Raw genomic sequence first — 16,478 nt, 5'->3', positions numbered from 1 at the left:
TGCAATTTTGCTTTAAGAATGTTAATGGAGAAGTACAGAGAAGGCCAGAGAAAGCTACACTGTGTGTTTGTAGACCTGGAGAAGGCATACGGTACGATAGAGTGCCAAGAGATGAGTTATGGTATTGTATGAGAAAGAGTGGAGTGAATGAGAAGTATATTAGAGTGGTGCAAGACATGTATGAGAACAGTGAAACAGCAGTGAGGTGTGCAGTTGGAACGACTGAATGGTTCAAGGTGAAGGTGGGACTTCATCAAGGATCTGCTTTGAGTCCTTTCTTGTTTGCCATAGTGATGGATAGCTTGACAGACGAAGTGAAGCAAGAGTCACCATGGAACATGATGTTTGCGGATGATATTGTGATATGTGGTGAAAGTAGAAAGGAGGTTGAGTTGGGTTTGGATAGATGGAGGTACGCATTGGAACGAAGAGGAATGAAGGTGAGCAGTAGCAAAACAGAATACATGTCAATGAGAATGGTCAAAGAGAGAGTGTAGTGAAGATGCAAGGAGTAGACATAAAGAAAGTTGGTGAATTCAAGTACCTGGGGTCAACTGTGCAGGAAAATGGGAGCTGCGATAGTGAGGTGAGAAGGAGAGTGCAGGCAGGGTGGAGCAGTTGGAGAAGGATTTTGGGAGTCATTTGTGATAGGAAAGTCCCAGCAAAAGTGAAAGGTAAGCTGTATAAGACAGTAGTGAGACCAGCTATAATGTATGGATTGGAGACCGTACCCTTAACGAAGAGACAGGAGGCAAAGTTGGAGGTGGCGGAGTTGAGAATGTTAAGGTTTGCGATGGGAGTGACAAGGTTGGACAGGATAAGGAACGAGCACATCAGAGGGACAGCACATGTGGAGAGCTTGGGAATTAAGGTAAGAGAGATGAGACTGAGATGGTATGGGCACATCCTGAGAAGAGATGCAGAGCATGTTGGAAGGAGAATGTTGAGGATGGAGCTGCCAGGCAAATGAAAATGAGGAAGGCCAAAGAGGAGATACATGGATGTGGCGAGAGAGGACATGAAAGTGGCAGGTGTGGTAGAGAAGGATGCAGAAGACAGGGAGCAATGGAGATGAAAGATCCGCTGTGGCGACCCCTAATCGGGAGCAGCCAAAAGAAGAAGATAGTTGTTTAACACTAACAGGCCACTGTAGATGCACAGTATTTTAGATACTAACAAGCAAAAAAAAGTTGAAATTAGTGGATTCATCAGTGCAATGTAAAAAGACTCAAGATGGAAGAGCCTTTTGTCAAAGTGTGGAAAAGTGGTTCAGCTCAGAAATGCCATGAAGGTGCTTACCCGTGGGTGTTGTCACTGTGCATTCAGTATAAGGCAGCTGATTTAGTCCTTCTTCAACTACTAGTCTAATCTATGAACAGATCAAGAGTGTGTTTTAATGCAATGACAGTCACACCACCTGTGTGCACTTCATTTAAATCACTTATTCATTTCAAGTAAACCTTTGTGAAAATGAAAATCAGCATGCTTTAAAATTTATATAATGAATGCCTCAAATTCTGTTTCAGTTAATAGATTTTTTTCTTCCTGTTTCCTACATTTCAAGACACTTTAAAAAAAACAACACTATTTTTATTTTGGTGAATTCGGTATTAGTGAAATACTTTAGAAACATTTATTAACTGATTATTTTAACGGGGTGTGTACACTTTTTATATCCACTGTATCTGGCACTAATCCACATTAAAAGGCAACATATTGGAAAACTAATGGACCTGAAGCTGCCCACTGATGGCTGGTATGAAGTAATTTTGATTGATGCGTGCAAAAATGCAGGACAATGTGTGCAACTGAACTCAACCAATTTCTAAACTATAAGATTGTGTACAGAGAATAACTGTGAAATTTTTTTTTGGAAAGTTTTTTTTTTTTTACATCTACCAGTTTCTGCAATGGTAATGTCGAACTTTCTGTGCACACAATTCACTAAATCATGATCAGCTGGCTGCTGTCACTGCCAACGTTGGGCTAATTTGCAAAAAGAGAATAAATGAGTCTCTGAAAGCACTCCTCTTTGCCACCCAAGACAGGCTTTAGAAAAGCTGTGTATGGCCAAACACTAAATGCGCTATAGTTGTCACACTTTTCCCAAACGCCTTGCAGCTGCTCCTATTGTGCTCAGAGAAATGCCTGGCCAAGTGCTCACCCCAAACCCAATGACAAGGATCAGAGCAGCTCACTGAGACCCTGCGCCTCTGACAATGGATGATGTTGATAATGATTCTATATAGCACAACACCACTAATGTGAAATTCCAATGCACTGTGACGCACGGGGTGGAGTGCCACTACATATGGCCGGGTCGGTTTGAATGTCAAAGGGTCAATTCTGTTTCCCACAGACATCTCACCATTGACTGCACCCTAAAGTCTTCTGACCATCTGAGAATATTTATATTCTGAACAGCTCAGACACAAGGTTATAATGGTTGTGGGTTATAATAATAATAATAATAATAATAATAATAATAATAATAAAAGAAGCTCAAAACAAGGTATGGCAAATATGATAATATCACTAATGAATTTATAAATCTATGAGATTTACAACAAGCATAAAACGTCTATTTAAAAAAGAAATCCTAAGACTTAGAATGAGCCAGGTTAAACAAATATGTTTAAATAGGTTTTCCTCTGTTATTCAGTTTATCTTAGAGGCTGTCCACACAGCAACGGATTCAGGTGAATCTGATAAAATTGTTTATCGTTTCGGCCTGGTGTCCACACGGCACCGGCGTTTTGGGTGCCCCAAAACGATATTTTTTGAGAACGGGTTCCAGAGTGGAAAAATCTGGCAACGGCGCCGTTGCGAAGTCGTCTGGATGAGTAGAACGGATTTGTTTACGATGACGTCACAACCACATGACTAGAACAAGCAGCACTCTCGCTGTTTTGTATGAACCACTGCATTGCATTCACTTTTGTATACAACTTTTCTTTTAAATAAACAAGTAACTGAACCATTTCTTGAATTTCTTTTTTTATTGGATAAGACTGCTTTTCAAAATGTTCACACACAATATAAAAAGTTAAATAAATTATATAAAAATGCTTTTCAAAATGTTCACACACAATAAGAAAATTAAGTTATTTAAAACTATGCACACTAATGAAACTAATTTGTACACACAGAAGGCACAATTTCCTCGCGTAGTTGCAGCCATCTTCTTCTTGTTGTTGTGTGTTTGTTCCTGAGTGCTTCACGCCGGGTAGAAGAAGGGGTTTATGCGCATGCGTCCTACTTCTTCTATTGTTCTGGTGTCTCTGATGGGACCGTCTTACAGCGCACGTAGAGGTGTGGCATGTGTATTGCATCGTTTTCAGCAAGTGTTGCGTTGCCATATGTACCTGATATTTTACTGATCAGTTGCCCATGTGGACGCGATATTTTTTTTAATAAAATCTCGTTGCCGTTGTCGTGTGGATGTAGCCTTAGTTTGTAACTTCCATCCATTGTCCATAACCGCTTATCCTGTGCAAGGTCGCAGGCAAGCTGGAGCCTATCTCAGCTGACTATGGGCGAGAGGCGGGGTACACCCTGGACAAGTCACCAGGTCATCGCAGGGCTGACACATAGAAACAAACAACCATTCACACTCACATTCACACCTACGGTCAATTTAGAGCCACCAATTATCCTAACCTGCATGTCTTTGGACTGTGGGGGAAACCGGAGCACCCGGAGGAAACCCACACAAACACGGAGAGAACATGCAAACTCCACACTGAAAGGCCCTCGTTGGCCACTAGGCTCGAATCCAGAACCTTCTTGCTGTGAGGCAACAGTGCTAACCACTACACCACCATGCCACCAGTTTATAACTTCAACATTGAAAACTATTTGGTAAAAGGCATATGGACTGTTGATAAATATTTTACAGTCTTTTAAACTGTTGTATATTTTGTTACATGTGTGTATTAATGGTTCATAACCATTCATCAAACTGCTTATTGCTCCTCTGACCTGCCTGATCCATCCTGATGCCCTACATCTGGCTGGAGTCTCATCACGTCGCTCCTGTGGAGGACAGCCCCATATGGACAGTCAAAAGTCGCACTTGGAAGATGGCTCTGGACACGTACAGTAATGCTTTTATGTCAGGACTACAGTTAACTTGCTAACTCTCGGACTGCAGTTGTCATGAACAGTTTTGCACTCAAGTTTCCATCAATGAAGAGTTTAGGACTTCAGCAAAACAGACTTCATGTTAAAACTATAATGAATTTCCTGGTTTCACGGTTATAATTTGTGACTATATAGGACACTGTTATAGCACTGAGTTATTTATAGTCACGTTGTCTTTTATCACCCAGATGAGGATGGGTTCCCTTTTGAGTCTGGTTTCTCTCGAGGTTTCTTCCTCATGTCGTCTGAGGGAGTTTTTCCTTGCCACTGTCACCATAGGCTTGCTCACTGGGGATAGATTAGGGATAAAAATAGATTAGGGATAAAATTAGCTCATGTTTAGTGTCTTTAAATTTCTGTAAAGCTACTTTGCAGCAATGTCTATTGTTAAAAGCGCTATACAAATAAACTTGACTTATTCACTATTAAAAAAGTGCCTCATTATAATTGCTCATAATTGTACTGGATATTGCGGCTGAGTGCAAAAGAAGAAAATATACCTACATGTTGCTATTTCTTTAGAAAGAACTAGCGAATACTGTAAACGTATTAAATAAAGCTGAAATGTGGGCCGCATTGCCACCTCGTAGCTGCAGGGTCCTGGGTTCAGGCCTGAGCTTTGTAGTTTTCCATATTCTCTCTATGTCTGCATGGGTTTCCTTGAGGTTCTCCAGCTTCTTCCAACTGTCCAAAAATATGCACTAAGGTACATACTAGGTATGAATGAGTGCGCAAATGTGTGTCTGTGTGTGCAGGGTGCCCTGCAATGATCTAGTGTCCCATCCTGGGTGAATTCTCACGGCTTGCACCCGATGTTACAAGGATGCTACTCTGGATCCAGTGTAAAAATAAAGCCAAAATAGGGTGAAAACCAAAATTTAGAAAAGGACAGTTCTGTCATGACCCTCTCAAGTCTTCAGGCAGGATATTGCAGTTATACTAGATATGTCTGGAACTGTTAAGAGATTAATATTACAATTAAGAGACTCCTAAATCTGCTTAAAGGGTATTCAAAAAGGCTGGCAACAGATATAAAATTATGAGCAGCTATAAAAGGTTTTATAGACCATTTATTATTTTACGATAGGAAGAAGAACGTTTGAATTGATATCATTTTCACTATTTGCATTTTGCTACGCACCATTTGTTACCTCTAATAACAATACAGTAATAAATGAACGTTTTTGAAAACATACTATGCAAACTGATCTTTTTTTTTTATTTTTCTTTCTATTGTAAAGTTATCCATACTGTTTTAATAGGAGTTATTATATTTCTTTCTGGCGACACGGTGGTGTAGTGGTTAGCGCTGTCGCCTCACAGCAAGAAGGTCCTGGGTTCGAGCCCCGGGGCCGGCAAGGGCCTTTCTGTGTGGAGTTTGCATGTTCTCCCCGTGTCCGCGTGGGTTTCCTCCGGGTGCTCCGGTTTCCCCCAGTCCAAAGACATGCAGGTTAGGTTAACTGGTGACTCTAAATTGACCGTAGGTGTGAATGTGAGTGTGAATGGTTGTCTGTGTCTATGTGTCAGCCCTGTGATGACCTGGCGACTTGTCCAGGGTGTACCCCGCCTTTCGCCTGTAGTCAGCTGGGATAGGCTCCAGCTTGCCTGCGACCCTGTAGAAGGATAAAGCGGCTAGAGATAATGAGATGAGATATTTCTTTCTTTTTTAAGCCAAGAATTTGTTTCAGTTTTGAATACAAACTCTGCTGAGACACTGGTTTTATTATCAGACTTGTGGATCGTGTGGTCTGTGCTGAATGTGTCAGAGTGCTAATCTGATCTCAAATTGATAGTGTAAAGAAGTCAAACCTACATCAGCATTCAGACTCTGAAGCTTATTATGACATCAGTCCTAAACAATTTTTAAAACTCTTTCATTAACGTCATTAATTGCTGTTTATTCTCAGTAATAAAGTGTCTACCCTTCACTGCCCGGAGGTTCCTGGGTTGGTTTGGTTAAAATATTTAATAAAAATTTTTAGTATTACGTACAGTCAGTATGTGTTATGTGAAGCCCTGATCATGCTTCTTGAAAATGTATAATCATGCCACACAAGTGATTCACATATTAAAAAAAAACATTTTATTTGTCAGTATCAAAAGATATCACAAAGATGTAAAAATATACAATATGAAATATATTAATTTAGTAAATAAATATGACATATCAATACAGTCTCCTGAAAGTCACTCCCATTGGTACTGGTTGTAGATCTTACAGAACTGCCAACATTACACACACATGAGGTATTTTGTGTTTGTTTACAAGGAAACAAACGTCTTGGTAGGCTGGATGAAGGTCTGAAAAGCACAGAGGCCCTTTAAAGAGCCACATGTTTCACTTCCATTGTCTTAAGGCAGAATGAGTCTAGCCAGAGATTATAAATACATTCACTGTTCAGGAAAGGAGAAAAAACAAAGAGGGGACATTCACTCAGATTAGCACCTTAGAGTCTGGCAACTTGCAGTCACCTCAGACTGTGTGTATGTCAAGAAATAAAGATGACTCTTCCTGAGAAAACTATAACACCGGGTGTTTTATCCTGTGCCGACACATAAAACAGAAGGCCAATGATTATCAGTTGCAAGGCTCAAATTACGGTGACTGCAGCAGACAGACATTCAAGAGCCCCACGATAGCTCCAAAAAAACATCACACGTTCACACTCTGATCAATGCCCACCTCTTCAGTTCAGTCAACAGGAGTGTTTTCAAAACAAAGGCAGCCTGGAGGAACAAGGCTGAACCAGCCATCTACTCCTATCCAGAATTGCATGGAAATACTGTTGAGTAACAGTCACAATTTTAATTATCCAGCAATGAAAACCACTGCAGTGATCATGTGAAACAACAAGACCTGAGGCCAGCATGTGGTTTTGAATCTAATGGTTGTGTTATAATCTTTGAGACAAGTAGCGTCATCGTGACCTATTACTAGACATTTAAAAATGACCTACATGTCTGAAACCCTCCTTCAACAGTCTTAGAATAACAAGGAAGTCCTGTCAGCAGGTTGGTGAAGGGGTGATGGGACTATGATGGGACAAGAAGGACAGTGGACTGGGACCAGTATGAACAGGAATGGGGACAGGAAAGTTGAAAACGGTGCCACTCTTGCTGAGTGCCGGGCTGCTTGCCTCCGATGAGCAGGTAGATGTGGCGAGCACCTGCGATTCGAACTGCAGCAGCTGGCCCATGAAGCTGAAGTTGGGTGAGATGACACTGCGCCGCTGCTTGACGAACTCGAAAGCCTCTTCCAGCTTGACACGGTTGGTACGCATGAGGTAGGCCAGACAGATGGTGGCTGAGCGCGAGATGCCCGCTTGGCAGTGCACGAACACACGGCCACCTTTATTTCTCACGGAGTCTGCACAAAAGAAACACAAGAGGTTAATTTAAATCTACACGTTTCAGTCAAGTTTGTATTTCTACAGATTGGAAAGATATGCATGTACACGACTGGGTTGGCAATAAAAAGTGACCCCGGGCTGAAAATGACTAAAAGGAACTCTTCACTAGTCTCAGCTGCCAGCATCCAATTCAATTGTAAATCACAGCTTACAGTATTGCTAATGGAGGGAGTTGCCTCATTACTAAAACAGGAAGAAGTTAAAAAGAGCTAAGGGTGGGTGATGGGGTAACAATCCCTATGTGACAGGTCTGAATGCACAATGAATAACCCCCCCCAACCCCCTGCTGAGTGAATTGATCTGGGAGGAAGGCAAACTCAGTGCCAGAGAAGCAGGCTTTTGTTTGAGCAGAACAAAGGAGGACAGGAATGGTAAGTTGCCCCCTTAAAAAAGCAGATTATGGCCTGCTGAGTTCCATGAAAAGACAGCACCTCCTTAAATGGGATGAAAGGGGATGATGTCAGCCATTGTGACTGTCAAGCTTGGTCCGTCCAGCTGGTCATTTCGGAGGGAACTTTTGAAAGTTTGAATTCACGGAGGGGGAGGTTTGATGTTTGCCTGCCAAAGCCTGTGCATGCTAACATCTGCTCTTGTTTTTGTCAAAGACAGAGAAATGATAGTGGATAAGCTGTAAAAAAAACTCACCAATAAATTCAATCGCCTCATTGAACCAGGAACTAATATCCGCTTTGTGGTTGTCTTCAACCGGAATGCTCTTGTACTGATAATGGTCCTCAAAATGATTGGGGCAGTTGGCAGAAACATTTATGAGCGCTGTGATGCCCAACATGTCCAGCATGTCTTTCCGGGAAGCATGGTAGGCACTTCCAAGATAGAGAAAGGGAAGGATTTCTACTGGGCCACCCTAAAAGTGGTGAAGAAGAAATCATTAGCCTAAGGGATTTGAACTGAACATGATTCGTGTTAGAAATGTTTATGAAATAATATCACATAGGCCTAGGAAATGAAAGCCTTACCTGATCGTAGAGAGGAGTAGAGCAGCTGTTACAGCCTGAACCGGGGCTACCAGGAGGGCAGTTGGCACTCAGGGGCAAACTCAGGCCCTGTGGAAGGGGCGCTTTGGTACACATGTCAGGGAACTCGGATGAAAATGTATCAAAGCCACCTACAATAAAAACAGGAAGAGGTGTTTAATTACAATGTTACAATACAGGTATCAACACTAAGCCTGACATGGCGACAGCTGAAGTAAACACTGAGCCAGTTCACCATACAAGGACATAGAACCATAAATAACTTTCAGAGGCTACAGAAGGAGCTCAGTAACAAGAGCAGTACCTTTCAGGAAGAAGATGTTCACTCCTCGGGGGTTGTTACGACTCAGAGCGCTCACGGCCAGCATCAGAGTCCCGTCTTTCTTCACCTGGCTCAAGTCTAAGCTCCGGTCATCGAGCAGCACCACAGTGCGGTACTCTCCGGAGAGCAGCCTGCTCCGGGTCTCCTCATTGGGGACGATGTGTTCCAGCCCGAGTCCACCTCGCGCTCTCCGGCGCACTATGGCGCTGAAGCGCACGTTAGTGGAGCCGGATATGTGAGACGAGCTGAAGGAGAAGAACGACCGGCAGTCCAACACAAGACACCCGGACTCACTTCCGTCCAAAAGAGCTCGAAGAGAGCCACAGTCGATATTCGGAACCTCCATTATGACCATATTAGGAAGACGCGCAGGATGGGACAGCTCTAAGTACTTAAAGAATACTAGTCTAATAATAAGAAGAATAATATATCCGCACACAGAATATGTGTCTTTCGTTTAGGTCGCTAAGACGATTCTTGAATGTTATCTTTAAAAATGCCTCTCGTCAGCAATCCGTGTTAACGAGGGAAAAGATAAATTTACTTCAAAAGTTCTTGACGTTTCCGGGTCGTTGTTTCTTTCTGTTGTCCTCGCGCGAGGACGGTCTTTTATAGAAGACCGTCGGACCACGAGCCACATGACGTCAGAAAACACGCCCATCTTGGCACACTCGCAAGTACAGGACGTCATGTTCAGTGTGTGGCAGCCAAACCTTCCTGACAAAGAGCCTGACCGAGCAAAGTTCAATCATTGGTTCTTATCAGTATTGCCATCATTTTATTAAACCAATAAGGAACTGAGCAGAAAAATCACATTGATCAATGTTTGTATTTCCATAAATCTAGACATCATCATCATCAACAACAACACTACTACTACTACTACTAATAATAATAATAATAAGTGAGCAAGGCGGCACGGTGGTGTAGTGGTTAGCGCTGTCGCCTCACAGCAAGAAGGTCCGGGTTCGAGCCCTGTGGCCAGCGAGGGCCTTTCTGTGCGGAGTTTGCATGTTCTCCCCGTGTCCGTGTGGGTTTCCTCCGGGTGCTCCGGTTTCCCCCACAGTCCAAAGACATGCAGGTTAGGTTAACTGGTGACTCTAAATTGACCGTAGGTGTGAATGTGAGTGTGAATGGTTGTCTGTGTGTCAGCCCTGTGATGACCTGGCGACTTGTCCAGGGTGTACCCCGCCTTTCGCCTGTAGTCAGCTGGGATAGGCTCCAGCTTGCCTGCTACCCTGTAGAACAGGATAAAGCGGCTAGAGATAATGAGATGAGTTACTGGGAGACCACATGGTCTCCCAGTGGCCAGATTTGGTCTCCTAGTCAATGCCAAACCAGCTTCACTGGGAGACCAAATTTTAAACCAAGTTATGTCTTATCATTTGGTTCAATCAGTTGCAATTAATTAACCAAGTACCACGTTTAACAAGGAAAACGAAGATCTATGTTATAAGATATACACACAAGATCATGTTGGTTAAGAAAAACAAAACTAAAATTTGGTTACTGAGATGGCTGATGTCAGAATCCGATGTCATTACTGTGTAACTTTGAGTGTCTTTGACATAACATTTGTGCTTGGTAATTGCTCTTGATAGCTGTGTAGTCACTGTAGTGTGTTTGTCTGTATGCTGATTGGTGAACCACTTTGCATCACAGAATATGCTGCAGCGGTGCAGCCGCATGGACTCTAGGGCCTGTGATTGTATTGCCCAGACCAGTTGGTCTCCTAGTGGAAAATCCTTAAAAAATGCTCTGGTTGTACTGAACATCAGCATAGCTGTGTTTCGGATGTAGGCACAAGGCCGTAGCTAATCACCATCATGATAATATTCAGAACAACAGCATGACCTCGGATGTGATATTGCTTTTTGATAACAGTTCTATATACAAGACATGAATATGAAGTAAGTGAATTTTCGGACACAAGCTTTTCATCTTCATCTGACAAGCTTTCATCTTTGTCAAAAGTTATATTCCTGAAAAATTGACATTTGCCATGTCACTGATGATGTCTCTAACAATACTCTAGTAACTGTTTCGAACTGGGAAGTGAAATTTTACATGCAGGACACAGACGAGTGGAGTGATACACACAGGGAAACGTCCCAGTACGGTTATATGAAATATCACCTTGGAGCTCCACTGGACCAATTAGTGTAATGGAGTGGAACTAACTGTTGTATAATAATAATCAGACACACAGCTTGTGAACAGGCAAGGCAGGCAACTGCTTGGGGCCCCCTGGCCCAGGGGCCCCTGAGAGTCGGGGCCCGAGGGCTTATTTATTTAGTTTTTTATTGTTTTTATTGTTCTTTACCATTGTATTTTCACATTTGGAATTTAAAAAACTTTGGTTTCATACATTTTTCGTTGGTGTCAGATTATTGATAACATATTGGTGATGAACACTGGTCAGAAGGGCCCCCTGGAAATTTTTGCTTGGGGCCAACAGACTCTAGAATTGCCTCTAATAATAATAATAACAATAATAATAATAATAATAATAATAAGCATTCCCAAAGAAAGAGAGATAATCTGACCTTCCTCTCTTCATACTACTGTCCTCAATCCAGTTGAGCATTTTAAAAAATTTTCCATGATGTTATTGTTTTTATTCTCCTTCTTGTTCTGAGGAATAACAAGTTAATTAGGTTAGTGAATTAGGTTAGTGAATACCTGTCACGGCACTCATAAAAGTTTATACTTTGTTTTTATTGTACAGGCCTATGCAGTGTGTAATGTGGCGAGCAGCAAAGGCTAACCATAAAAGTTAATCACTGTATAGAAACTGGAGATCTGGTAAATTTCCATCAGCAGCAAACACCTCACAGGTCCAGCTGCACGGGATCACAGTGCATATTTATTTCAACACGTTTTGAATTTCAAGGGATTCAGAAATGAATGACGTTAATGAGGAAGCATTTATCAGGACCTGTAATTGCTGGTGGTTCTTGTTGTTGTTGTACTGACAACTTGTCAGTCAAGTACTGATAGCTAAGTCATGTTTCCAAAAACAACCCTGACAGGTTTGGAGTTCTGTTTTGTTGTGTAGCCCTGTTATTGGTGTTCCTCATGTTGCCATGGCTGTTGTTACATTAAATGTGGTTTCCCTTTCAGCTATGACTTACTTCTGGATTACGCCAAGATCAAACTTACATTGTTTGGTTTCTAATGTATTAAACACCATCTTCATTCAATGACTTCTCTAAATCTTAGACAAGTTCATATACAGGCCAATGATTGTATTTTCTGCTAAAATAAATATTTATACAAGGGATTTTTTTTTGTTCGTTCTTATCTGTATGCTGTTCTGAAATGTTTATCTTATTTCCTGCTTCAAACCGCATGCTGAAATGAAAGTAGGACATCACAGAGTACAGTGTCTGACGTCAGCACTGCATTTCTGGTGCCTGAGTCAGGAAGTTGGACCTGTAGGGCACCACTTGTGCACTTTGAGCGTTGTGTGACCATAACAGAGGAAGAAACAAAGAGTAACATGAGGGAAATTTGCCATGAGTGAGAAATGCAGCAACATCTGTCCACAGCACTGGATTTTACAGTCCATACCTCACTGGGATGAGTCAAGAATGAAATGCGAGCCATGGGAAGGAAAGATTACTCATGGGTGGAGTGTGTGTGTGTGTGTGTGTGTGTGTGTGTGTGTGTGTGTGTGTGTGTGTGTGTGTGTGTATTCAGGCAGGGTTAGAAGGGTGAATCGAAAACACAATGTACTGTAAGCAAACGTTTCAATGTGGAGGAGTGGATGATGAACCAATTCCTTTCAAGAAACATCCAAATTGTTCTCTCAATATTTTTTGGAGAATTGTGACATATTTTTCAGTATGTCAGTTTGGATATATATTTGTTATCTGAATTATATCAATACAATTTTTTTTTAATCAATAAAATGGCACCTCCCCCTAACACCACGATATACGGCCTTAATAATGAATGAACCCATGACTGTGAGTCCCTGTATTAAATCCATGTCCTTAGTCCTGCTTATGGAAGACAGCCACAAAATGGCAAAACTTAGACATAATGGAAAGGCCTATGATCTATGTATATGTGAAACACCTATTTATTAATGCCAGTAATTAGACAAAGCTATGATTATGTGTGAATCATCCATCTAGCAGTAATTGCACAAGTTAACACCACTGTTTTTTTGTTTCCAATGTTTGTTTTTTTTCCCTCTTGGTGGGAAAGGGAACTGAAAGAGAAGTATATGCAATATGTTCCTCAAATATAGTATTACCGTCTGGTCACTTACTGACATATGTCTCAGGGTAAGTGTCATAAGTCTGGGGAAACTACATGGTATGTCCTTTATTTCTTTACTATTATTCAGTGTATTGACTAAAGTATTTTCTTTCTGTAAGGATTTTGTCTGAAATTTGGGCCAGTTCAAATGTTCATGTTGTGTAATATGTTGTCAAGTGTTAATTATCCCATTCTCATCTCATCTCATTATCTCTAGCCGCTTTATCCTGTTCTACAGGGTCGCAGGCAAGCTGGAGCCTATCCCAGCTGACTACGGGCAAAAGGCAGGATACACCCTGGACAAGTCGCCAGGTCATCACAGGGCTGACACATAGACACAGACAACCATTCACACCTACAGTCAATTTAGAGTCACCAGTTAACCTAACCTGCATGTCTTTGGACTGTGGGGGAAACCGGAGCACACAGAGGAAACCCACGCGGACACGGGGAGAACATGCAAACTCCGCACAGAAAGGCCCTCGCCGGCCACGGGGCTCGAACCCGGGCCTTCTTGCTGTGAGGCGACAGCGCTAACCACTACACCACCATGCCGCCCGTGACAATGTCTTTCTTTAAAAAATCCAGTAAGTGTTAACAATAAAAATTCTTCAAAAAATAGAATTAAATTGTGAAACTGTATCTGTCATATACACTCACCGGCCACTTTATTAGGAACACCCATCCACCTACCCTTTTATGCAGTTCTCTAATCAGCCAATTCCTTGACAGCAGCACAATGCTGACACAAATCAAGAGCTTCAGTTAATGTTCACTTCAAACATCAGAACGGGAAAAATTGTGATCTCAAAGTGTGACTTTCACTGTGGCATAGGTGTTGGTGCCAGATGGACTGGTTTGAGTATTTCAGAAACTGCTGATCTCCTGGGGTTTTCACACACAACAGTCTCTAGAGTTTACACAGAATGGTGCGAGAAACAAAAAACATTGCGTGAGCGATAGTTCTGTGGGTGGAAATGCCTTGTTGATAAGAGAGGTCAGAGGAAAATGGCCAGATTGGTTTGAGCTGCCAGTAGGGATATAGTAACTCATACATATAATCACTCTTTACAACCATGCTGAGCAGAAAAGCATATCAGGGTGCAATAGCAGAAAGGCACATGGGGTTCCACTCCTGCCAGCCAAGAACAGGAATCTTAGAATCACTATTAAAGTGACCAGTGAGTGTATTATTCTTATTATTTTTGTCATGTTGTTGAAATAGGGCGGCACGGTGGTGTAGTGGTTAGCGCTGTCGCCTCACAGCAAGAAGGTCCGGGTTCAAGCCCTGTGGCCGACGAGGGCCTTTCTGTGCGGAATTTGCATGTTCTCCCCGTGTCCGTGTGGGTTTCCTCCGGGTGCTCCGGTTTCCCCCACAGTCCAAAGACATGCAGGTTAGGTTAACTGGTGACTCTAAATTGACCGTAGGTGTGAATGGTTGTCTGTGTCTGTGTGTCAGCCCTGTGATGACCTGGCGACTTGTCCAGGGTGTACTCCGCCTTTCGCCCGTAGTCAGCTGGGATAGGCTCCAGCTTGCCTGCGACCCTGTAGAAGGATAAAGTGGCTAGAGATAATGAGATGAGATGTTGTTGAAATAGAGACCTAGAGAGCTGTGAAATATTTATTATATAAAATAAATGATTAAAAGAACCATGCACCATACTCAGAAAATAGGTACACAAATCTTCCAGTGTCATAAAAAGCACTAGGACTGAGCTACACTTTTATCCCAAACTGTTTCACAGGGATGAAAGAGATTCAAAGTGCTAGAGGCCCATGAATGATCTGGTCCAAGAGGTTTCAGGAAATTAAGCAAATAGTTTCTCCACAACCTGTCCAAATAGTAACTGTTTAACTTCAAAGAGGCATAAAAGTCGGCACTGGCATCTCGGATAGTTTTAATTCATCATAGTTTTAATTTTCTTAAAACAATCTATAGTTTATATATATATATATATATATATATATATATATATATATATATATATATATATATATATATATATATATATATATATATATATCAGGGCTCGAAATTCATATATTTTTTCACCAGCCAGCCGGACTAGTTACCTTCCAAAGTAACTCGCCAAACAGAAAATCAACTCGCCAAAATTTGTTCATGTATGAATTTTACTTCTGTCAAAAATAACACAAAAGAGAGTAGTTACCATTGTTCACGACTAATGTGCATTTATTTCAAGACCCGAGTATTTTGATACTGTTTTTTTTTTTTGCACACTTTACAAATTGGCATTTGCTGTTCCACGTCCTCCTCGCGATATCCAAAAAAATGCCAGATGACTGACCCCTTACTAGTTCTTTTAGGAACCAATTCGTCCGCTTCCATTTTTAATTTGTCGCTGAAATTGACAGCGCTTACACGGTAGCCTATGCAGCACCAGCGATTGCACGAACTGAGTCAATGCTGTAAACCAAAATAGGAAATCTTCCTGCAAGTTCCTTTCAGCACCTAGATGTTGCCCAGGATTGTTTGGCGAGTGTGTGACGTTATTGTTTTTTTTTTACCCTTAGGCAGCCTCTCACATTACTGCCTGAGGGACAGGGAGAAAACCACCGGAAAATGTTTTAAACAAAAGCAACAAACACGAAACAAACGCAAGTCGGCAGATGACCATAAAATACTCGATAGTCACGATATAATATTTATATGTATCTCACACAGAATTTTCGGAGATATATCGAGTATATTCAATATATCGCACAGCCCTAGTCTGAATCTTCGCTTCATATATATTTTTTATTTTCAACTAGCCAGCCGGGCTGCCTAGTGACAGGAATTTCCCGCCAAATGACAAATTAAGTCGCCTCGGGCGACCGGACCACCGTGAATTTCGAGCCCTATATGGTTGTAAACTGGTTGCCAACAATGCACTCTTTACTGGTTGATATTTGACAAATTAAATATAATCCTGTACAAGTTAATGCTATTTTGATCCCAAAAATGGAGGCAAGATTTTTGAAGCAAAACAAAACATAATGGATTAACAGTATCTTTTTTTCTGAATAATCTGATCACAGCAAGCAGGTTCTGGGTTTGAACCTGCTGGTCAGTGAGGGCCTTTGCATGTTCTCTTTGTGCCTGCGTGGGTTTCATCTGGGTGCTCCGGTTTCCTCCCATAGTCTGAAGGCATGCAGATTAGGCCAACTGGCTTCTCTAAGGCCCTGTCCACACGGCAACAGATTCAGGTGACTCCGATACAATTGCTTATCGTTTAGGCCTGGCGTCCACACGGCACCGGCGTTTTGGGTGCCCAAAACGCAATCTTTTTGAGAACGGGTTCCAGAGTGGAAAGATCTGGCAACGTTGCCATTGTG

The 16,478-nt window shown here is 41.9% G+C and overlaps 1 protein-coding gene across 1 annotated transcript; it reads right to left on the bottom strand.

Moving 5' to 3' along the window:
* Positions 1-6,213: 6,213 nt before the first annotated feature.
* dusp1 (dual specificity phosphatase 1) lies at positions 6,214-9,438 on the bottom strand. The gene is made up of 4 exons (XM_060927449.1): positions 8,853-9,438; positions 8,531-8,679; positions 8,199-8,418; positions 6,214-7,510 (listed from the first exon to the last, which is right to left on the bottom strand). The coding sequence occupies exons 1-4, from the start codon at positions 9,223-9,225 to the stop codon at positions 7,149-7,151; spliced, it is 1,104 nt and encodes a 367-aa protein (XP_060783432.1). The 5' UTR covers positions 9,226-9,438; the 3' UTR covers positions 6,214-7,148.
* Between the last annotated feature and the right edge of the window lie 7,040 nt (positions 9,439-16,478).

This window comes from Neoarius graeffei, chromosome 8 (genome assembly GCF_027579695.1).
Source record: "Neoarius graeffei isolate fNeoGra1 chromosome 8, fNeoGra1.pri, whole genome shotgun sequence".
NCBI classification, from domain to species: Eukaryota; Metazoa; Chordata; class Actinopteri; order Siluriformes; family Ariidae; genus Neoarius; species Neoarius graeffei.
The sequence above is the reverse complement of the archived record's forward strand: the minus strand, read 5'-3'. Positions and strand labels throughout refer to the sequence as shown.

What these genes read in the sequence shown, in the direction of transcription:
- dusp1 (XM_060927449.1), bottom strand. Translation starts at nt 9,225, where the DNA reads ATGGTCATAATGGAGGTTCCGAATATCGACTGTGGCTCTCTTCGAGCT. An exon ending in GAACATCTTCTTCCTGAAAG is followed by an intron (nt 8,680 to 8,852) that starts GTACTGCTCTTG and finishes TTTTTATTGTAG; the next exon opens with GTGGCTTTGATACATTTTCA. An exon ending in TGAGGCGATTGAATTTATTG is followed by an intron (nt 7,511 to 8,198) that starts GTGAGTTTTTTT and finishes TCTTTTGTGCAG; the next exon opens with ACTCCGTGAGAAATAAAGGT.